This window comes from Bos indicus x Bos taurus, chromosome 14 (assembly GCF_003369695.1).
Source record: "Bos indicus x Bos taurus breed Angus x Brahman F1 hybrid chromosome 14, Bos_hybrid_MaternalHap_v2.0, whole genome shotgun sequence".
Lineage (NCBI taxonomy): Eukaryota > Metazoa > Chordata > Mammalia > Artiodactyla > Bovidae > Bos > Bos indicus x Bos taurus.
Window position 1 is genome coordinate 65,766,621 of NC_040089.1, and position 24,679 is coordinate 65,791,299.

Sequence of the window (24,679 nt, forward strand, 5' to 3'; positions counted from 1 at the left end):
GAACGAAGACTTCTTTTGTAACGCCTCCCCATGGTCCTCCAGTGACAAAGCTTCATCTGTCTTACGACCTGATAAAGAAAAGGGCTTCCCAGGTGGTGCTAGTGGTAAAGAACCTTTCTACCAATGCAGGAGACATGGCGACCCACTCCAGTATTCTTGCCTGGAGAATCCCATGGACAGAGGAGCCTGGCGGGCTACAGTCCATAGAGATGCAAAGAGTTGGACACGACTGAAGTGACTTAGCATGCATGCACTGATAGAGAAAACTATTTAAAGGCAGAGCAGGCAATGATGGATAAATTTGGAACTGAGAGGAAATAAAATGATAAATGGCACATTCACTTTCACTTAAGATGTGGTTTATAAATTATCTATATCTCCTAATATTCTTGATGTTTTCTTTGTGTGGAAGTCTATTCATCGACTCAGTAAACATTTATTCAGTGACTGTCACATTCTGCTGCTGCTGCTGCTAAGTCACGTCAGTCATGTCCGACTCTGTGCGACCCCATAGACCGCAGCCCACCAGGCTTCTCTGTCTATGGGATTCTCCAGGCAAGAATACTGGAGTGGGTCGCCAGTGCCTTCTCTGCTGTCACATTCTATGTACTTATTTTTAGCAGATTCCTCCATCCTTTGTTAATATAGTGTCTCAATTTTGTTCTTTCATGCTCCTCCTTGCCATAAGCTTCTGGGAAGGCTGGTCCCAGCCTCAGCTCAAAGCCCAGCCCCATGGAATGAGTTGCAATTGGTCTACACAGGTATTAATCTATTTATTTGGCTGCACTGGGTCTTAGCTACAGCATGTGGGATCTAGTTGCTTGACCAGGGATTGAACTTGGGCCCCCTGCATTGGGAGTGTGGCACCTTAGCCACTGGACCCCCAGGGAAGTCCCTACACAGGTTTTGTGACACCATTTCTCACAAATAGTTCTGTGGCATACTTCTGGCCAACAGGATATGAAGGAGAACCTGCAGGAGGGTTTTTAGAATAGACTTTTCCACCATCTTAAAAGTGGTATTCAGAAAGAAATAACTTTCTGTTGATGGACACTGTCATGTCTCCATGTGATGCTTGAACTACTGTGGACATTATCTAAGGGGAGAAGATAGCCTGAGGAAGACCCTACAGTGCATGGTAGGGCAGGAAACAGAAGAAAATCAAAGAATTACTCAAACCTAGTAACACCATTGGAGAAGGCAATGGCACCCACTCTGGTACTCTTGCCTGGCAAATCCCATGGACAGAGGAGCCTGGTAGGCTGCAGTCCTTGTGGTCGCTAGGAGTCGGACATGACTGAGCGACTTCACTTTCACTTTTCACTTTCACGCTTTGGAGAAGGAAATGGCAACCCACTCCAGTATTCTTGCCTGGAGAATGCCAGGGATGGGGGAGCCTGGTGGGCTGCCGTCTATGGGGTCGCACAGAGTCAGACACGACTGAAGTGACTTAGCAGCAGCAGCAGCAGCAGGAACACCATCTCTAGGCTTCTTGTTTTAAAAGTCATTTTGAGTTGTTGCTTATATTTAACCGACACTAGACATTTGTTATGACAAGTATGGATAAGATATTGGGGAATAAGTGAAATAAATGAAATAAAATTTGATTGCTATGATAAAAAAGGATAGTGGTTGAATTCAAATGCAACATGCTAGTTTCAGACTAACTATAACATTAAATTAGAAAAGAGAAAACAGATCTTGAGAAAATGCTTTGTAAAGCTGTCTCTTGGAACACTTCCTTGCAAATAAAAACGTTACATAATATATTTGAGTGGAGCATTCTTTTTGTCCCAAACTCTTCCTGGTAAGAAAGTTTAACAGTTGTTAATTAGTATTATTTTTCACATAAATATAAAATTGAGAAAAAGAGTAATATAAACTTGTAGTTTCAGTCAATAGTAGCAACTAGTATGGCAAGGACAAATTAAAAAAAAATTTTTTTAATTATTTTTTAATTGAAGGATAATTGCTTTACAGAATTTTGTTTTTACATTGTTTAATTTACAGAATTTTCTGTCAAACATCAACATGAATCAGTCATAGGTATACATACGTCCCCTCCCTCTTAAAAATATTTTTCTATCTGTAAAACATGGCTGCTGCTGCTGCTAAGTCGCTTCAGTCGTGTCCGACTCTGGGCAACCCCATAGAGGGCAGCCCACTAGACTCCTCTGTCCCTGGGATTCTCCAGGCAAGAATATTGGAGTGGGTTGCCATTTCCTGCTCCAATGCATGAAAGTGAAAAGTGAAAGTGAAGTCGCTCAGTCGTGTCCGACTCTTAGTGACCCCATGGACTGCAGCCTACCAGACTCCTCTGCCCATGGGATTTTCCAGGCAAGAGTACTGGAGTGGGGTGCCATCGCCTTCTTCGGTAAAACATGGCACTGTATGTATTCAGTGACAAGAAATGCACTTTCGTTATTCAAAGGAACTGGGTTCCAAATTGAAGCTTTCACTCCCCTTTTCTCTTAGAGCAGGGGTCTCAACACAATACAGGCCCGTGGCCTGTTAGGAACCGGACCGCACGACAGGAGGGGAGCGGCAGGTGTGCGAGCCAAGCCTCATCTGTACTTAGAGCCACTCCTCAGGGCTCACATTCCCGCCTGAGCTCTGGCAGGTCGGTGGCGGCATCAGATTCTTGCCGGAGCTTGAACTCTTCTGTCAGCTGCGCATGCGAGGGATCTAAGTGGCGAGCTTTTTATGAAAACCATCCAGAAACCGTCCCTCCCCGCTCCGTGGAAAAATTTCGTCTTCCATGAAACCAGTCCCTGATGCCAAAAGCTTCGGCACCCCTTTCTTAGAGCACTTAGTTGGGAATTCTGGTGAGTTGTTTACTAGCATAATTAAAGTATATACTTAATTTTGATTCCAGTTGGAAGCAGAAACAAATTATGCTGCTTTCACAGTTAAGTGAAGCTGAGCGAACCTTATCTAAATCTGAAATTTTCCGACAACTTTCATCTGTTCATGAACGCTGCTGCCTCGTATTTGCAGGTTGAATGATGATTTCTATGCTTTCCTTCTTGGAATCTTCAGACTGACTTTCCACAGACAAAACAGAGACTTGAGGCAATTTTCTTTTTCTTTTTTTTCTGAGTAATTCAGGAGAAAAACAATTCCTTTTATTCACTAATAAAGAACATGCCAGTCACACTGGCCTTAGGCCTTAGTACTTACTGTTGTTCCCTTGGCCTCACCCTTCTCCGACAGCAATCTCCGAGGTTCTCCCTGCACTTCCTCTTCAGTCACCCTCTCATTAAGGCCTTTCCTGGTTGCTGTTTCTAAATTTCATGCTTTCCCTCCACTTTATATTCCCTTTCCCCATTTTATTTTTCTTTCTTACCCGTTTTCAGATGTACAAGCTGGATTTGGAAAAGGCAGAGGAACCAGAGATCAAATTGCCAACATCCGTTGGATTATAGAAAAAGCAAGAGAATTCCAGAAAAACATCTACTTCTGCCTCATTGACTATGGTAAAGTCTTTGACTGTGTGGATCATAACAAACTGTGGAAAATTCTTAAAGAGATGGGAATACCAGACCACCTTATTTGCTTCCTAAGAAACCTATATTCAGGTCAAGAAGAAACAGAACCAGACGTGAAACAATGGACTGGTTCAAAACTGGGAAAGGAGTACATCAAGGCTGTATATTACCATCCTGCTTATTTAACTTCTATGCAGAGTACATCATGCGAAATGCTGGGCTGGATGAAGCACAAGCTGGAATCAAGATTGCTGGGAGAAATATCAATAATAATCTCAGATAGACAGATGATACCACCCTTATGGCCGAAAACAAAGAGGAACTAAAGAGCCTCTTGATGAAGGTGGAAGAAAAGAGTGAAAAAAGTTGGCTTAAAACTCAACATTCAGAAAACTAAGATCATGGCATCTGGTCCCATCACTTCATGGCAAATCGATGGGGAAACAATGGAAACAGTGACAAATTTTATTTTCTTGGGCTCCAAAATTACTGCAGATAGTGACTGCAGCCATGAAATTAAAAGACGCTTGCTCTTTGGAAGGAAATTATAACAAACCTAGACAGCATATTAAAAACCAGAGACATCATTTTGATGATAAAAGTCCATATAGTCAAAGCCATGGCTTTTCCAGTAGTCATGTATGAATGTGGGTGCTCAAAAAGAAGGCTGAGCACCAAAGAACTGACACTTTCCAATTGTGGTGCTGGAGAAGACTCTTGAGATGCAAGAAGATCAAACCAGTCAATCCTAAAGGAAATCAACCCTGAATATTCACTGGAAGGACTGATGCTGAAGCGGAAGCTCCAATACTTTGGTCGCTTGATGCGAAAAGCTGACTCATTGGAAAAGACCCTGATGCTGGGAAAGATTGAAGGCAGGAGGAGGGGATGACAGAGGATGAGATGGCCAGATGGCATCACCAATTCAGTGGACATGAATTTGAGCAAGCTCCAGGTGAAGGACAGGGAAGCTTGCTGTGCTGCAGTCTATGGGGTCACAAAGAATCAGACACGACTGAGTGACTGAACAACAACATTATTGATTAGTTACTTGTCTTATTGTGTTTCCCTAATGTAAACCTCACAAGGGCAAGAATTTTTGTCTGTTTTCTTTACTGTTGTATCCCCAGCACTGCGAACAGTGCCTGCATACATAGTTCAGTTCAGTTGCTCAGTCATGTCCAACTCTTTGCGACCCCATCGACCGCAGCACGCCAGGACTCCCTGTCCATCACCAACTCCCGGAGTTTACTCAAACTCATGTCCATTGAATCGGTTATGCCATCCAACCATCTTATCCTCTGTCATCCCCTTCTCCTCCTGCCTTCAATCTTTCCCAGTATTAGCATCTTTTCAAATGAATCGGTTTTTTGCATCAAGTGGCCAAAGTATTAGAGTGTCAGCTTCAACATCAGTCCTTCCAATGAACATTTAGGACTGATTTCCTTTAGGATGGACTGGTTGGATCTCCTTGCTGTCCAAGGGACTCTCAAGAGTCTTCTCCAATACCACTGTTCAAAAGCATCAGTTTTTCATTGCTCAACTTTCTTTATAGTCCAAATCTCAATCACATCCATACATGACTACTGGTAAATCCATAGCCTTGACTAGATGGACCTTTATTGGTAAAGTAATGTCTCTGCTTTTGAATATGCTGTCTAGATTGGTCATAACTTTTCTTCCAAGGAATAAGTGTCTCAGCATCTGCAGTGACTTTGGAGCCCCCAAAAATAAAGTCAGCCACTGTTTCCCCATCTATTTTCCATGAAGTGATGGGACCGGATGCCATGATCTTAGTTTTCTGAATGTTGAGCTTTAAGCCAACTTTTCCACTCCCCTCTTTCTTTCATCAGGAGGCTCTTTAGTTCTTCTTTACTTTCTGCCATAAGAGCTCAGTAAATATTTATCACCTGGCTTACAGTGGGATAAGGCATGGCTTTGGAGTTTTAAAGGCATGATTTAGAATGCAGTTTTTCTATTGGGTCTAGTTTAACTCCCTCCACCTATTTGAACCTGTTTCTTCACCTAAATAACCACCTAACATGGCAGTTTTAAGGGTTTAATGAGATAACGTAAGCCAAATGTCTGATCCCATTGGGGTCATACAATAATTGTTAGCCCCCTGTTTTTCAAACTAAGGAGAGACCTCAGAGATTTGTTTTCTGATACTATTCCTCCTCATTCTACAAAACTTCTTTATGGGTGTCTCAACTAGGGTTCCAACAGGAAATGCTTTTGAAGGTACACTGAAATTCAGGTTATATGAGGAGGGCTGAGGTCTAGGGGAATGTAGAGAATAGAGGCATCAGAGACTCGCAGGGCAGTTGCCACCCCCTGGCCTGAAGGGACTAGCAGTGTTGGGGATGAGGATGTCAGTGAGGGACGGAATGAGGTAATTTCAAAGGCTCTTCCTAGCTTTGACATCTTAACAATTGTCTTGTTACTTCTGAACTGTTAGTCTGTGGCTCTTCAATAAATGGAAATAAGTATACATTCTGTAGTAATCTCTTTTGTTCACAAATTTTGACTTTCAGTTTCAACAGCAAATGATCTTAACGCACTTAAAATCACTAAATTTAGGGGGAGAGCCTAATGGTTTGAAAATAAATCATCTAAGTTTATTACATAGCAAAACTGAAAATAATGCAAAAAGACCCTAACCTGTTAATAGACAAGTGTGATTTGAATTATGTTCACAACATTCTTTGCTCTAAACCTCAAAAAGCTCTGTGACTCTACATCTTGACAACTTCTGACAAAACAAGCAAATGACATACACAGCAGCTGTGTATGGTCGTAAGAAAAGTTATCTATAGATGAAATTTAGGGTTAAATGGTACACACGCAATATGGGTGCACAAAGGGGCCTAATTACCATGGGGTAAGGTCCTTGGGGACAGGTTGGGAGGAGGGGCGGCAAGAGGGACGGAAACAAACCGTTAGGAGGACTTTTCTAGGGACTCATAATTTGTGATAGTTTTGCTAGGCTACCTAACTGAACAGCCGGCAAGGCCACACTGAATCTAGTGCATGAGAGCTCTGACTGCAGTTAATTTTCTTTTTAATTAGACATGATCCATAAGCATCCCGAGGCCCAGGGGCTGGCTGGGGGAAGACATAACCAATAATCATGAGAACTAGAGAGGGAAGCGTTGGCAGTTAGCAGTACTTCAAAAGGTTGCTTCAAGATGTTTGGAAAGGTATCCTTGGGAAATCCAGAGAAACGAGTCAAATCAGATAGGGTCAAAAGCAGTGAAGGCGAGTGAGGAGCGGCAGCTTCGGGCCACTGGAAAAGAACGTGCCCCAGGCCAGCCGAGATTGGCTCTGGGTCCAGACTAGGCCTCAGCCTCTCGCCCTTCCACTCCAGGTTTCTTTCCTCCCCACTCCTGCACCAGGGCCGGCCCTGTCCTGCGCCCCGGCCCCAGCGCCTGGCCCCGCCCACCCCTCCGCGGCCCCTGGCCGGCTCCGCCCACCCTTCCCCCGCCGGCCCCGCCTACCCTCCCCCTGCCGGGGCCGGCGGCCGAGGGGCGGGGCGGGCCGGGAGGAGCCCCGCTCGGCCTGCGGGCGGGGGATCCGCCGCGGAGTTACGGGAAAGTTGGTTCGAGTTCCTGGAGTTTCCTGCTGTGGCTCTCCGGGCTCGGCCGGCTGGTGCCCCGGCCCTCTGCCCGCCTCCCGCCTTCGCCGCCCACCTGGTCCCTCCTTCTGCCCCTGGCCGCCATGGAGCAGCCGCCAGCGCCCAAGAGGTAAACGAACGCGGGGCGCGAGGAGCAGGAGGGAGGCGGCGCCGCCGGCCGCGGGGCGGGGGCGGCTAGGCCGGGCGGGACCGCGATCCCCTTTCCGCGACTGCCGGGCCCCGAGCCGGGCGCGCCGGGGGTCGCAGGGCGGGTCCTAGCGCCCGGCCGCGCCTGTCGGTGGGTGAGGCGGGGCCGGAGGGGAGGCCGAGCCTCGAGTCCCCGGCGACTCGCCGGGCCTGGCGCGCGCGGGGAGAGTCGGTGGGCAGCGCGGGGCGCCCCGCGGCTGGACTCCGGGGAAGGGCGCGGTTCTCCCTCGTGTCAGGTTCAGCATCTGGGAGACGTAAAACTAGGAAATTACTGGGCTTTGTACAACCATCTAGGCTTTCTTGTCAAATGTTTTCCAGAATGTTGCCCACCCCCCACCATTTTTTTTTTTTAAGAAAGCGGGTTGTTTATTTACAGTTCAAGGAATATTAATAGCTAGACAGTCTGTAAAACCTAACTGTGCAAATGCTGCACTAACAGGTGTTCTCGCCCCTTACTCTGCAAGTTCAAAGTATTTATGGATGCAGGACAGTAGGAGTCTTAAATTAGAACCCCTCCCCCATATGAGAGAGAGAGAGAGAGAGAGAGAGAGAGAGAGAGTGTGTGTATGTATGTATAGGTTTGTTTTTCTTTTAGCATGTAAAAATAGTGATGCTTTGGTATTTACTGTTCGTTAATATTCTCTGGTATATTGGAAAAGTAGCAGTACACACTAGATAGTTTTGAACTTGAATTTGAAATGGTCTTGAAAAGCTAAATCAAGGCTGTCCATTGATGCAAATTGGTAATGTGTATTTCAAAGAGTGAATCAGTTGATTGATGTTGGATAAAGCATTTCACTTCGATCTTTCATTTTTAATTTGTAAAATAAGGGTACCAGTCTTTCTCCCAGATAGTGCTGTTGTGAAGAGTGAAGAGTTTTGATAGCTAGAGATCTTTAGATGAAAGGCAGTATATTCAAGAATATGGAATAATTGCAAAGGTAGGAACTTGGTGACCTATTGTGAATTGTGTGACAAGACATGTGAGCCTTGAAGCCTGGGAACCATCTGTTCAGGTGAAAAAGTGGGGTTGTTGGGGAGTTTCCAAAAGAGACCTGCTGTTGGAGCCCTTGATAAATTCTTCTCTGGCATTTTAAAATATCCCAATTCTAATATTGATTTGGTACTCAGTTTTAATACTGTAACAAAAACTGGAACCAGTTTTCCCCCCATTTTGTTTTGGAAGGACTGTAAAGGGTACCTCTGAGATCCTACAGTAAGGCCAAGTTGAATGACTGAATTGAAGGAGAAACTCTCTCTATTGATGAGCTCTATGCCAAGTTATGAGAGTTTCACTGTAGATGTAAGAGGGAACCCTTGCCCTCACAGGGACAGTAGAGAACCTGGAGGGGTTGGGGGAGGGGTGGTGGTGTGTACCACCATCCGGTGATGACATACTTTTCAAAGTGGTTGGTTGCACGTTTAAGAGACTTAATTTTAGCTCTCTTCAGAGAGACATGTTCATCCAGGAAGGCATTTCTGAAGCACAAAAGATATGTGACAAATCCCATATGTTTGAATGTCTCTTAAAGATTTTTTTCATAGCGTTTTCTTTTCCATCCTATTGTTTAATCCTTAAAGCAACCCCATTGAGTAGGTTGGATTATACACATTAATCCTGTTTTATAAGATGAGGACACTAAGAGGGTTCACCACATGGAGGGCTATGACAGAGAGAACTGACAGTGAATTTTTGTGTTGCGCCTCTTAATGATTGCCCTCTAATAATGAAATGAAGCTACCATTTTTTTTTTTTTGAGATCTTAACTATTTGCCAAGAATTTTGTATATGCATTCTTTTACTTCATTGTCTCAAGGAATAGGAATCCTGGCTCTGCAACTTACTGTGCTAGTTCTGAATTTAATTTCTTCATCTGTAAAATGTGTTTTGGAGTAAATGAGGTCATATGTAGAGCACTTACAGTACAGTGCTTCATAATATGTTCAATAATGTTAGTTGTCTATATTTTCCTTATTAAATGAAACTTGGAAAGGTTAAATAACTTGGTCGGGTGGAGGAAGTGCCAGTAGAACACTTACTTCTTAATATGTTCTTAACAATTGCTTCATAATATGTTCAGTACTGTTGACTCAAGGGTTGTGTACCCACTCATTGTGTCCAGTGATGCCTCTTTTTGAAACTGAAACTCTGCTTGCTGTCTTAGCATTCCACGAGCATCTCTTTCTATAATCTTCTTGTCCCCTTTGCTTGTTCTCCTTTTAATCTCTGTAAGAATTCCACTTCGCTTGTCTGCTGTGAGTAGTTCTCCCTTAGGGTTCAGAAATTATTACATTCTCACAAATGTGTTGCTGATGATCAAGTGTATATGACCCGTAGCTGCTTCTCAGTATTTTTGGTTTCTTCATGTGGATCCATTTCTTTCATTATCTTACTTAGTTTGTCACTACATCATATCAGATTTTCCATCGGAAAGTCTGTGTCCACCCCCTTTCATTCCCAGTATTACTACCCCCTTCCAGGGTTTTAAGACCCTCACAGTTGATTTATAGCAGTGCCTTCCAGTTGGGCACTGTAGTTCAGTGCTCATCAAAACATTTTAACAGCAGAAGAGCTCTCTTTGGCGTAGAGGCAGAGCCCTAGGACTTGGTTCTCAGTGCCTCACCTCCCTCTGTTCCCCTTTTGGTTTCGTATGGAATCCTCTGCTGATCTATAGCAGGCTGCACTAGTTCATCCTGCACACAGCTTCTGTTCTGATTTTTTTTTTTTTTTGGCTAAAACATCACTTCAGTCATGCTCTTCCTTTTTTTTTGCAGGGGCGGGGAGTTTGGGGCACACTCGTTGAGGTACCCAAGAGCTCCATAGCTTGGTCTCAACCTTAACCCCCAGCCTTATGTTACTTCTGCAAGCTGAATCTTTCCTTCTAAGGTCTCCCTATTGTTCTTTGTTTAGATTATAGGCTGTGGGTACTCCCAGGTTTGCCTTTGTTCATGATTTTCCCTTAGAAAAGTTTGTGTTATTTATCTATTATTTTTTTACTAGTGATCTATGTTTTAGTCAAAGTCGGCTTCATAAAGTATCTTATTTGAGTGCTTTCTAGCGTAAACTGTTTCTTTTTATTCCTATAATGATATTCATTTGAGTATCAATCTTAAGATTGTTCTTTTTTTTTTATTACAAAGTTTTAGACATCCAAAAGATAATGGGAATGAATTTAGTAAATACTTACATATCACCACTCAGCTTTAGAAATAAAATATTCCCAATATAATTGAAGCTCCCTAAGTATATCTCTTCTCATTTGCATTCCTTTCCCATCCCCTTGAGGGTTGTCACTGTTGTGAATTGGGTGTTTGTCATTCCCGTACATTTTGTCATTCCCATACATGTCTTTAAACTTTTAGTTTATATATATATATATATAAACTGTTTTTTATATATATCTGACATAGCATCAGGCCTTGATATTAGGCCGAGCTTTGCCACTGACTTTGAAAGTTGCTTCTTTGGGTATCATTCGTCTCCTCTGGGAGTTGGAGATTCCAGTGTACAACCAGTTCTGAGAAACTAGTGCCTAGATGACCTGGAAGGCCCCTCTTACCTTCCCAATATTGATTTGCTCTCCTCAACAAGGCCCGTGTTAACATAGTGATAGGGCTGACCACATCTTTTGCCTAATTTGAGAATCAGAATGGCTTTTAGATCCCCCAGATTTCCTTAATACCTCATCACAGAGATCTTCAGATGTCTTTATTAAAATGAAGTCCCTCTGGGAAGGGATGTATCACTAACTCAATGGACATGAGTTTGAGCAAGCTCTGGGAGATGGTGAAGGACAGGGAAGCCTGGTGTGCTGCAGTCCTTGAGGTCGCAAAGAGTTGGACAAGACAGAGCAACTGAACAACCACTGGGAGAGGAAATCCACTAAATGGTTGTCAATTATCAGTATTTTGATAGATTGAGTTTATCAGATTTCTGTTTAGGGGAACTACTAGATGACAGAAAAATGACCATAGAATAGGTGAGTTTTGATAGGTAGAGAGGAAAGTGACCAAACATGGGCTCTTCTCCAGGTAGAACATTCATAGAAGGGGAGGTGGATCTCTGTGGTAGGTGGGGAACATGAGAACTCTGGTTGCTGGAGGGCACTTGTCAAAGAGAGGATAGAAATCATTGTTGGAGAGAAATCCTTTACCAGATAAGCCTGGTCCCTGATGGGTTATAGGATTGATAGTTATTTAAAGTTTAAAGTTCATTGATTAAGGTTATACTTAGAGGACAAGTTGGATTGAAATAGTGAAAATATCGGAAGGATTATGAGAAAAGAGTAAACTGCTGAAGCTCAAGATAAGAAGAGTTATTTGAGTTAAACTGGTGAAAGCTTCCAGCTTCAGTGGCAGGCAAGCAGAGGAGATGTTCAAGTAGTTCAGTGGGAAAAGAATCCGGCAAACAGTGTCTCTTTACATTAACGACTTGGCTCCATAACCAAGGTTTCATAACCTGCTAAAGCATATTTGTCCTCCCTTTGGCTTTTCTTGGTTAATTCGGGGTGGCTCCAACTCCATTAGAATGGATTTAGGCCCTGTAGATGGGAACAATCAATTGGCTCTTCCTTTCTAGAGAGGAGTATGACAGCCTCTGGAGCAGTTCTTGGTGAGCAAACTTTAGTTGTGCGTTAAGACAGGAGATAAACTCAGTCTTTTAGTCAACTCTTGACAATGATTAATTTATGCATTGTTCTTTAAGGGGCTGAGATACAGCATATATTGGCACTGAAGAATTTGTTAGGATGTAAAGAAAAAGATAAATGTATGTTAAACACAGCTAGTTTTGGAATTTGTTTTCCTGAAATAATCCCAGAAAATTTCAGTGCTCATTCCAGAAATGTGTACTAGTAAAGCTTTAAAGATAATGGGTTTAAATTGAGCACTTCTTGTTTGGTTGAATAGGGGGAAAGTGCTTAGAATTTAGTTTTTCTAGTTTCAAAAAAGTCTGTGTAGAATTAGAGGTACTGTCACTTCAGCCCATCATATATTATTATTATTATTATTTAATATTGATGATGAGACTCCAAAGCAGCAGTTTTATGAAATGAACTACGTGTAATGTTCTCTGGTATTTTTCTATTTTCTGTTCTTTTCTAGTTCTTTGAAAAGTTGCTAGTCATGACCCACCAAATTTTGGTAACCTACTAACCAGTTGTGAACTACAGTTTGAGAAACCTTCATTGGTATATATAGTTGTGACAGTGAGGAAATTGATTGTGTTTCCAGCGCTATTCCTGATACTTCAAAGCTTGATGATGGCATTGCCAAAGGAATCCAGAGTGGTATAATTGTAACAAGCTATACGTACAATAGAGCTATTCTTTGTAAAACAAAAAGGAGGGAGGTGAAGGAGAGAGAGGAAACCATTATTTAAAAACAACTTTATTTTGAACACTGTGTCCATGTCCCAGTTAAGGTACGGAAAAGTGGAAAATGATTATGCCTGGCATCTGACAGGGTTTATAAAGGAACATATTCCCTGGTGGCTCAGTGGTAGAGAATCCACCTGCAGTGGATGAGACGTGGGTTCGATCCCTGGGTCAGAAAGATCCCCTGGAGCAGGAAATAGCAACCCACTCCAGTATTCTTGCCTGGGAAATCCTGTGGACAGAGGAGCCTGAGGGGCTATGGTCTGTGGAGTTTCAAGAGAGTTGGACATGACTGAGCGACTAAAACAACAACAATAATACATGAAGGTTTCTTGAAGGTAAAGGCTTTTTTGCCTTGTGATGTAGAATGACCCTGTATGCTGGAAATATCCCACTGTAATTATGATAACCTCAATTTCTGACTCCATACCAGCTCCACCCTTTCTGTCTACCAGAGAGGTCTTTAGATTTTTCTTCTGAAGTGAACATTTACTCTTATAGACATTTTCTTTTTCAGTTGTCTCAAGCTTCTTGTTATGATTTCATTTGAATTGCTTCGTGTGTCAAGATTACTCTAATTTTCCAAAGCTTTTAGCTTATAGTGTAGAACAAAGATTGTATATTTGAAATGTCTTATTACAACTATTTTTTTCTACATACAGTCTCAAGTTGCATAAATGAAAGTAACAGATATGTAAACAGACATGTATGACAGTTAAAAATAAGTCCATTGCTTGCATGCCGTGAAATTGAGGTGCAGATTACCTTGAACTTCTTAAGAGAACCTCAAAAGATATATCTTAAAACATGACTCTGTAGCAAAATGACAATTACAGAAAGCTGTCAGCATTAGTGATAATTAATATAGGTGTACACATGTAGTACTGTATGTGGGTTCTGAATTAGTGTGCACATGTAGCCCTGATTTAATCTATAGATGTTGTGTAATACCAGACATCTTAGTAATGAGGTAAAATGGAGTAAATTTTTCGGATATGTTGTTATAAGTATTAGTATCTTGATACACAAAAAATCGGGGAAATCGTTGAGCATATATGATTTCTAAAGATGAGGTAGTTTCTTTAATTCAAAATATAAAGTGTTATTCTCTGTCCAGGTCTTTTCTTTCTTTCTTTTTTTTTTTTGCTTTAGTGTTGCTTTCTATATCTGTTTTTTTTTTTTAATTGAAGTGTAGTTAATTTATAATGTTATATTAGTTTCAAGTGTCCAGCAAAGTGATTCAGTTATACACACACACACATACATGTATTCTTTTTCAGTTTCTTTTCCATTATAGGTTATTACAAGATGCTGAGTATAGTTCTCTGTGCTGTACAGTACATCTTTGTAGTTTACCTGTTTTATATATAGTAGTGTGCATGTTTTAATGCCAAACTCCTGATTTATCTGCCCCTCCATCCCTTTGGTAACCTGAAGTTTGTTTTCTCTGAGTCCATTTCTGTTTTGTAAATATGTTCATTTTTTTTTAGATTCCACATATAAGTGATATCATATGGTATTTGTCTTTCTCCATCTGACTTACTTCACTCAGTATGAGAATCTCCAGATTCATCTATGTTGCTGTGAATGGCACTGTTTCATTCTTTTTATGGCTGAGTAATGTTCCATTGAATATATGTACTGTATTTTCTTTATCTAGTCATCTGTTGATGGACATTTAGGTTGCAGATCATGTTTTCACTTTTAGAGTTTTTGGTTTTCTGAAATTGTGGGACCTAGAGTTCTGTGATTGAAAAGAAATGTAAGTTCGGATTATTTTTGTGATTTAGGTGAACTTTTTACATATTTGAAGAAATTAAAGAGAATAGGCAGTTAATTTTCTTGACTCTTTCTGTCTCTGGCCATGTTATTTTTTCTGTCTGGCTGGTTGCCCCATTCTCCTGTTTCTTTTTAAAAACTGACTTTCTTTAAGACTCACCCATTATTGCTCACGGCACCAATTGGTTGTCACCCTTGAGTTCATTAATTTGCTCAGTTATTCATATCTTTAGTAATTGCTAATTAACTACCTTTCAAATGCCAGATGTACATGGTTGAATGCAACAGATGAAATCTTTGGCCTCGAACATCCACTTTAGTTGGAGCTTGAGCTGTGAGGGAGAGAAGCAGTATATATTGTTAAGGGAGATGGTGGAACCTGCTTGATAGGGTAGTTGAAGGAGGTTTCCTAAGAAGGTAGTACTTAAGCTGTCAACATGAGGTTGACAAATACTCTGTGTGAGTGTCTGCAAAGAGTATTCCAGGCAGAGCAAAAAGCTATGAGAAGGCCTGGAAGTGGGGAAGAGTTTACAGTGTGGTGTGTGGGAGGAATTGAAATAAGGCCACAGTGGCTGTGTTGTAGACTGGGAGAAAGTGGTTGGAGATGAGGTCAGAGAGATGGGCAGGGATTCAATGATGCAAGCCATGATTAAAGGAATTTGGATTTAAGTCAGTATAGTGGCTATCACTAAAGGGTTTTAAGTGGAATTTTAAGCAGTTTGTGTCTTTATAAGAGCACTCTTATTGCTTGGGTAGGATAAATTGTAGAGGGTTAAGAATAAAATCTACTCCTATGGCTCAGTGGTAAAGAATCTGCCTGCAGTGCAGGAGAGGCAGGTTCAATTGATCCCTTGGTGGGAAAGATCTCCTGGTGAAGGAAATGGGAACCCACTCCAGTATTCTTGCCTGGGAAATCCCATGGACAGAGGAACCTGGTGGGCTGCAGTCCCTGGGGTCGCAAAGAGTTGGTCTCGACTGGGTGACTAAACACACACACACACGCACACACACACACACACACACGAATAAAAGCAGGGAAACAAGTGAGAAGGCCATTGATGTAGTTCTTGGTTAGAGATGGTGAAGTCCACGGAGATGAAGAGAAGTGGACAGATTTAAGTTATGTTTTGGAGTTAGAAATGAAAGACCGATAAATCAGGTGTGGGGAATAAGGAAGAAGGAAACAATTCTGGCTCGTGGGTTTTGGATTTGGCAATTTGGGGGATGGTGAAAGACTGGGAGAGGAACAGGTTAGTTATCTATATTTGCTTCCTTAGAATTCCAAACTCCCAGGAATGTGAATCTGTTTGGCCCAACATGTTGATATTAGGTGGTTCCCCCAAGAAGAGGAAATGTGTAGGGAGGAAATGATGGGCATTGACTTCTTTCTTCAACCTCTTGTTTTTACTGCATTAGACTAGAGAATGGGAAACAAATCAAGCCTTTGTTAAGTGTTGAAATGTTCGAGTGACCTGATATTTAAGAAAAACCTTAGTCTACCCACTCCAGTATGCTGGCCTGGAGAATTCCATGGACTGTAGAGTCCAAGGGGTCGCAAAGAATTGGACACGACTGAGCGACTTTCACTCTTTTATCGCAAAATGAAACATCAGTAAAAAACAAATGCATGGTTTGATGAATTACTATAAGGCAGACACCCTTATAATCACCAGTCAGGTTAAGAAACAGAGCTTTGCCACCCTCTAGAGAAGCCCCTTCTGAGTGCTCCATGCCAATCACAGCTACCTTTCCCCACATGTAACCATTATCCTTACTTTTATGGTAAAAACTTGAATGTGCATTGCTGGACACTGTAGGTTAGTCTTGGCAATTAAAAAAGTTTTAATATGAGTTGTTTTTAATCTTTAGGTTGGTCCTCTGTCTTTTCTCTTCTCCTTTTCCTGTTGAATTGTTTCCCACAGCCTGGATCTTGCTGATTGCTTACTCAAAGCGCAGTTCAGCACGTTCATTTGTCCTCCATATTTCCTGCAGATGGACAGCTGGATCCAGAGCTCAAGTCTGGATCCAGGGCTCAAGTCAGTCCCTTAGGCATCATAATAGGTGGTGTTGTCAAGACTGTATGAGTCACTTAATGTCTAGTTGCCTCTCTTTTTTGTGATGTTAGCAGCTGTTGATGGTTAATACTTATTTCTGTTAATTTGTTGGGAGTTGCAGAATGGTGAAATTGAAAATACACCATTTTGTTTTCAATTATTAGTTGGAATGGTTTTTTAAAGAGTCACTTTTCTTAGCTTCTGTTTGGTTAGCCAGTGGTATAGTATGTAAAGGAAAGACAGGATAAATGCTTGATTCTTTCCCTTTATTTACCTGTTTTTAAGATAATGAATCAAGTCCCTGTTTTCCTCCAAAGGGGACTCATTCCTTTCTTTTTTTTCTTTTTTAAAAATGCCATTGTGAGCTGATGGGTATAAACATATTTGATGGATTTAATTCATTGCATTTACTTTTGCTGCAGCTCAGAGTGTCCCATCATTGATCAGTGGGAATCCCTTTAAGCGACAACATGACCCGCATGGTCTTTGGAGAGCTTCTTTGCTCTCTGCAGAGGGCTCATCTTGTTCATCTTTTGTCCCAGATCTGGAATCAACCTGTACAGTAAGCCCTACTTTTAGTGAGAGATGGTATTTCAAGACCCTAACCTGGCCACTATATGATGTTATTTTAAAATAAGAGTTTTATTTCTAGACAGGAAACCTGACTCGTTTTTTCAAACTATGGGCTAGTCTATCAAAAAATGTGAGATAGCACTGGCAGTTTTACACTTTTTCCTGGATAATATCCACCATGCATTTATGTTTCTAAGTTTGAGTCAGAAATTGGACATGTGTAGACAGATTTCTGTGGTAGAGACTTTTTAGAGTGGACTTTTATCTTCGTCTTCTCTCTATCTTAGTCTGGTTACCATGTGACCCACTGTTATCCTAATATCTAGCCTCACTTTTTTCTTACCTCTAAATGTTTCAGGTGACCTAGTTTCTTCTTTTCTTAAATGAGAAAAGGAAAATAAAAGACTCTAAGACAGGTAACACTGCTAGTGACCTGATCAGATTTCAGGCCTTTCTTTTAAGGTAGACCTTTTAGCTTACCTTGTCTTGTATGCATACAAGTGTATCTGTGTAAAAACAAACAAAATTCAAGGGCATCTTGATGCTGCTTTATAAATCCAGCCCTAACTGACTGTAGTATGGTGGACTGCAAAATGAAGCACATCCAGATGTTAAATGCCACATGTTGCTGCCTTTTACTTTTGTTATTAACACCTCTTGTTAAGTTGTATTGTGCTTTTGAATAAGTAACATGAGATACTTGTTTCAGTGACATAGTTGGGAAATTACATTTGCCACTGTGTCACATAATCATAGAAAGAATTAGTTTTGATGTAATTGCTCACTATATTAAAAGACACTAGGTTGCACTTACCAGTTGCTGTGTGAATTAGTCCATCATTGCGATCAAATAGCAGCCAGTAACCATTTTCCAATGATATTAAATAATGTCTATTCAAACATTTTTAATAATTAGTGAAATCTAGATCACAAAAAGGGATTAGAGAGAAATGATTGCTCTGAATAGAATTTATATTTTATGTAATTCTTAAGAATTATTAAAAAAAGATGAAATTAAACAAAGGAATTTCATAAAAATTCCAGTGGAAACTTAATAATATATGTACTCATTAGCGCTTGAGAGGAAAGTATTTTGATAATTTCCTTTTCCTGGTAGATAAGTTTTCCTTCTGTACACCTGAGTCTCATTTATACTTCCAAGGTCTTTTTTTCTAAAAGAATTCAAGTACTAGGCCAAGATAAGAAAATGGGATCACTCCACCCCTTTAGATACAGACTTGCAGCACTTGATTAGTCGGCTTTAGTTAGTGTTCATAAAAAAGTCATGTGATGTAAAACAGTTTCCCAAAATATGATATAGTGATAACTTTCAAGTATCGAACATTACTGGGAAGTGTGGTGTATTATGTAACAGATTTTCCAAATAAATGAAGTAAATCACTTCAAGCATTATACTCTTAAAATATTTTTAAAACAACCAGTTTTGATGGAAATTCATTTCAAAGTGAGGACACTTGACCCAGTCTTCTGAGACAAACCATTTGCTTTCTTGATTAGTTAATATTACTTAAAAATAAATTTTAGTTCATGAAAAACCATAATAAAACTCATGGAGCTGTTCGTAGTGTTAGTCTGTGGAAGCAGTCCAGGGTGCTGTTTCGGTTGCTGGAAGCTCTGCTGCTGCGTATAGCTTTCCTGCCCCGACCCCCAAGTCTAGTTTCACTGTCACCTGTTTTTTCTCTTTGCTGTGCTCTTCTCTAAACAACGGCTTAGAAATAGTGATCTGACCTAACGCCAGCTTTCCCTTTCTCAAAGTAAAGGCTCTTTGTTCAGTTTTTGCTTACCAAAGACCTTTTTCTCTTCTGGGTTCGGGTTCATAGTACATCTTAATCATCTTTTGACTAAGCAATTATTGTGCAGTGAAGGAGAGCAAAATTCTTCAAACTTTCCTAAATTTCTAAAATTTAGCATGAAAGTAACAATTTTTTTTGCATCAAAAAAGCACCGATTTTACCTTAAAACCCTCACAAAACTCCCAAGTTAAACAAATTTCTGTCATTTTAGAGCATTGCTTAGATTTTGAGGACTCATGGTATTACCAAACTGAATTGATGTTTCAGAGGTATATTTGTGTACAAATAGGACTTACCAGGAGAAGGCAATGGCAACCCACTCCAGCACTCTTGCCTGGAAAATCCCATGGAAGGAGGAGACTGGTAGGCTTCAGTCCATGGGGTCGAGAAGAATCAGACAGGACTGAGCGACTTCACTTTCACTTTTCACTTATTGGAGAAGGAAATGGCAACTCACTCCAGTGTTCTTGCCTGGAGAATGCCAGGGACAGCAGAGCCTGGTGGGCTGCTGTGTATGGGGTCACACAGAGTCGACACGACTGAAGTGACTTAGCAGCAGCAGCAGCAGCAGGACTAACCAGGTGGCTCAGTGGTAAAGAACCCGCCTGCCGGTGCAGAAGCTACAGGGCTGGGAAGATTTCCTGGGGGAGGAAGTGGCAGCCCACTCCAGTATTCTTGCCGGGGATAATCCCATGGACAGAGGAACCTGGAGGGCTACAGTCTACAGTGTCACCAAGAGTCGGACTCGACTGAGCACACACACAGATACACGCACACACACAAATGCGGTAAAGTTGCATTTGTAGTAGTTTATTTTTGATTTCTGTGGGTGAAATATTTAAGCTTTTTATCTTTCTTATGATGATTGATCTTTTTTGTCTGTTAGACACAGCTGTAATTTTAAAATTTCATTTTTATTTCTTAGGAAAAAACCTCACACAGGTGAAAATAATCCCAATTTTTTTTAAAAAAACAAAAGGAATTTTCACAAAGCACCAAAATCATGAACTATTTCTCAGTTTCCTCCCCTTAATTTATTTACAAAGAACCTCAGACAAACACTGTGAAGTGGTTTCCTATGTGCCGTTGCTGTGTAAGTAGTCAGAATGCGATGAGAAATCAAGCGAAACAGTGTCCATCTCTGCAAACAGCTGAAAGCAGCCACTGTCCCACAGGTCGCCCCATACTTCTCTCCATGAAAGCCTATAAAAATTATGCGGAAGTCAGAGTACAGAACTCATTGAATGATAGAAATATTAGTATTGTTAGAGTTTAAACTTTCCTTGAATTTAGACTTTTATTAACGTGGTTATTACACCTTTAATTAATGTATTAATGTTTGGAATTGTTGCAGTTAATTATAGTGTTCTTCTAGGGATGGGAGCAAGGAGTTGAGAGTGCGTAGAGAATAAATCCTCATAGTTTATTTTCAAAATTTGAGGTAATGGGGAAATAAATGAGGAATAAGACATGAGTAAATACAGTTTTTAAGTGTAGGTAGTCTCTTTAGCGGAGAAGGCCATGGCACCCCACTCCAGTACTCTTGCCTGGAAAATCCCATGGACGGAGGAGCCTGGTAGGCTGCAGTCCATGGGGTCGATGAGGGTTGGACACGACTGAGCGACTTCACTTTCACTTTTCACTTTCATGCATTGGAGAAGGAAATGGCAACCCACTCTAGTGTTCTTGCCTGGAGAATCCCAGAGACGGGGGAGCCTGGTGGGCTGCCGTCTGTGGGGTCGCACAGAGTCGGACACACTGAAGCGACTCAGCAGCAGCAGCCTAGCACAAGTCATAGTGGATTTTTTTATATGCCAGGTTCATGAGTAGACCTTGGGAAGTTTCATGTAGACGTCTCCTCTTTTATTCTTAATCAGTTAAAGATTCTGTTCCCTTTTTTAGTTCTCAAATCTAGGTATGGTTGTTGAGTGTTTAAAAGTCTGTTTTGGTGGGATGTGAGTATGTTGAAGCATTTTTAGATGTGCTGTTTTATGTTGTCTGCATTTTCTGGATTTGTATTTTTTGAAAAATGAGTTAGTAAGAAAGTAAATGCACTAGCTTGTCTGTAGGGCTGCGGAGTGTATCACAGTGTTTGTTAACTTCATAGAGGTTTGTTATAAGAAATTAAAGGGAATCATGCCACTTTCCAGTTGAGGGTAAGTGAAAAAATTCTTAGAAATTAAAAATGGAAGACTCCAAGGGTGAAGGAAGGGGAAAAATCTTAACTTCTTCTTTAAAGTCCTTTGCCAGGAAATTATAATTTTAGAGTACTTTCGGGCAGAGAGCCCAAGCTGAGAGGAAATGGTTTGATAGAGTTGAAAAACAAGACTTTCATTTAATTATGAAGTCCTGTATCCATTGTAGACCATTTATTTTTTGAGTTGGATTTTAGTTCGTTCTAATGCCACTAAATTAACTAAACCCTCATAAAATTTCATACAGTTTTAAAAAGTAAATATACTATGAGATCATCAAATTATATCTGTCTTACTATTTAAGAAGTGATAATTGCTAGGAAAACAGTTGAGAGCCAGAGCTTTAGTCAGGTAGACCATGGTTCTCGGAGAAGGCAATGGCACCCCACTCCAGTACTCTTGCCTGGAAAATCCCATGGATGGAGGAGCCTTGTAGGCTGCAGTCCATGGGGTCGCTAAGAGTCGGACACGACTGAGAGGCTTCACTTTCACTTTTCCCTTTCATGCATTGGAGCAGGAAATGGCAACCCACTCCAGTGTTCTTGACTGGAGAATCCCAAGGACGGGAGCCTGGTGGGCTGCCATCTCTGGGGTCGCACAGAGTCGGACACAACTGAAGCGATTTAGCAGCAGCAGCAGCAGACCATGGTTCTAATCTTAGTTCTGCCATTTCCTGAAGCAGTGGTGGGTAAGTTACTTGAGTTTTTTAAGTCTTGGTATACTCACTTATAAAGTGGAGGTGATAATAGTACCTTCTCTTTGGGTTTTGTGAGGATTAAATGAAGTCTAAAAAAATTATGCAGAAGTCAGAGTACAGAACTCATCGAATGATACAAATGTTAATGTTGTCAAGAGTTTAAACTTCCTTTAAGTTAGACTTTTATTAATGTAGCTATACCTTTAAACAGTGTATTGTTTGGGATTATTGCAGTTAGGTCTAGTATTTTTCTAAGGATAGGAGTAAGAAGTTCTGAGTGTATAGAGACTAAATCCTCATATTTTATCTTCACAATTTAAATGTAGGGAGAAAATGATTGGAAATAAGTGATTGGTAAAGCATTTACCTCTGAACAGTTTCTGAAGTGTTGTAGAAATGTGTCTGGTATTGCTGACATCTTTTGAAGGAAGACACAGTTTTCCACTGGAGTGCCAGGGAATTCGCATCTTTGAGACTTCATTGTGTTTGTCATTAGCCTGAATAGAAATGCCTTTAAAGGGGATTTTTTAAAGAAAGCACTTGAATACATTTTGTTTGGTGTTATATTTATTCATTAAAGTATTCAATTAGTGCTAAGTATGAAGTGGACCCTGTTGCTAAGCCCCAGTAAGCAATCATCCTAGGTAGGGTTCAACCCCTGGTAAAATTGCACGTGTCCCATGGACGGAGGAGCCTGGTTGGCTACTGTCCATGGGGTCGCAAAGAGTCGGACACGACTGAGCGACTTCACTATCACTATCAGTAATGAAGAAGAGGGCCTGGCTAGAGTGCAAATTCAGCAGCAGAGAGCAAACTCCATACAGTCTTCAAGTGCCAGAATTACATTTTGGGTCTGTTGAGCCAGTTCTCTGGTGGGGGCCAGTACTAGTGCTTGGGTCTCCTTGAACTCAATCTCCAACTGTTGCAGGATGGAAATAGCAAACGTGGCTTGTCTTGCCAGTACCTTACTGAGCTTGAGCAATTGCATCATACTTGGTGGCTCAGAGGTTAAAGTGTCTGCCTCCAATGCGGGAAGCCCGGGTTTGATCCCTGGGTCAGGAAGATCCCCTGGAGAAGGAAATGGTAACCCACTCCAGTATTCTTGCCTGGAGAATCCCATGGACGGAGAAGCCTGGTAGGCTACAGTCCATGGGGTCGCACAGAGTTGGACACGACTGAGCAACTTCACTTCACTTTAATACATGGAATAATAGCTCTCTGCTGAATAGCTGATGGCTTCTCAGAATCATAAACATAGATGCCCTGAAGAAGAAACTTTCAAGTTCGTATCATCAGAGTTATCAACAATCCCATTCCAGTTGCTCCTGATGACACCATTAGGGTCCGTTCCTTCTGGGCCGCCACGTTCTCTGTTAAAATCCGCAGAGCCACCAGACATGATCCAAAGAACCACTCAGTGCCTGACTGAAAAGCAGCAGTGCAATTGTAACATTTAAATAGCCAGTACTTGTAGCAATACCTATAATGTAATCAGTAAAATACAGGGAAATTTGCCAGAAGGGAAAAAGACATGGAAAATGACAGAGCTGAAATGAGGTAGAAGGTGCTCTTTGAAGGCGGAATCTCTCTTTTCTCAAAGCTGGGAGTTTTTTCTCTGTTGCTGAATTTGCACTCTGGCAGGTCCTCTTCTTCAGAATTAGTTTCCTAAGAGATCTAGAGAGCCTATCCTGATTATTCTTCACTAGGGAGCTAGATCTAGCAGTGCAGAAAGCCGTTCCCTTGTGTTTCTATTTACATGTCTCCGGCCAAAACAGCCCGAATAAAAATGGGCAAAAGATTTGAATAGACATTTCCCCAAAGAAGACCTGGGAGAAGACTGCTTTTTCCCACTGTGTTAGCAATGATGTAATAGGTTATGTTCTTTCCTACTTTATGAGATAGACAGTCAATCGACAGAAAGGCCAGATTGTATTTTCAGTTATTTATTTGAAAAAGATAATTCTAGGGTATGTCTGCTAAAGTATGTAATACACTATATCTTGATAGCTCCATGAGAGAGATATCTTGGGGGTGACTTGTTCTCCACAGAATTCACCGGCACCTTTGAGAGTGCGTATTCTAAAGGACTCAGTCTTGAATAACTTTTTTTGGATCTGTGATTAAAAACATTTATGATGAAATTCTGAGGTGTTAAAAACCACAATATGTCAAATACAGATGAAATGATACTCATTATATTGTGTTTGCCAAGGCAGGAAAATAGGACACTGTATTTGTGTGTGTATGTATTTTAAATTGGCTTCTAATTACGAGGTTTTCTTTTTTTATCTGTAAGGGCTTTAAAAGCTGATGATATAAAAATTAATTAAAATTATACCATAAACTGAAATGATCAGTTTTCATTTAAAAATACCAGAAAGGGAAAGAGGAAATACAGATGAACATGAATTGTTTACCAAAATAAATCATGTGTTTTCACTTGACAAATACTCCTGAGACCATCTTTTTGCCTCAGTTAAATTAGTAACATTTCAGTTGTTCCACATGTTGAGAAAATAAGACATACGGACTAATAGAAAATTCTCATTAAGCTTTTACTGGATTCACTTGGGGGGCCTATGACTTGTTTGCTCAAAGTGAGCCAGTTTGCAAGCCTACTTTAACAAAATAATTATTAACTCCCAAAGAACTAAGTGGTGGTTAGATTACCTTTTGGCTTAGTATTAAAGATTTGTTAGTATAATGCTCTCTCCATCACTATATTCATGTGTGTGGCTCATCTTGAGCTACTTTGTGCTTCCTTGTCCACAAAGGACATGAAGCACAGGGCAACATCATGATGTTTTGGAAAATGTAAGAGACTTCTTTTTCTGGTAGGGATAAACTCTTATAGGTTCATCGTATCTTTCTTTTTTGTTGTTGT

At 41.0% G+C, this 24,679-nt stretch overlaps 1 protein-coding gene across 2 annotated transcripts in view; it reads left to right on the forward strand.

Annotated features, from left to right (window-relative positions):
* The first annotated feature begins 6,991 nt into the window (after positions 1–6,991).
* Positions 6,992–24,679, forward strand: part of STK3 (serine/threonine kinase 3) — a 310,059-nt gene continuing 292,371 nt past the window's right edge. Inside the window, exon 1 of one of the 2 annotated variants that reach the window (XM_027561460.1) lies at positions 6,992–7,231. In XM_027561460.1, the coding sequence (XP_027417261.1) occupies positions 7,206–7,231 (26 nt within the window). In that variant the 5' untranslated portion in view covers positions 6,992–7,205. The remainder of the gene's footprint in view (positions 7,232–24,679) is intronic. The other variant, XM_027561459.1, reaches the window with a different exon arrangement.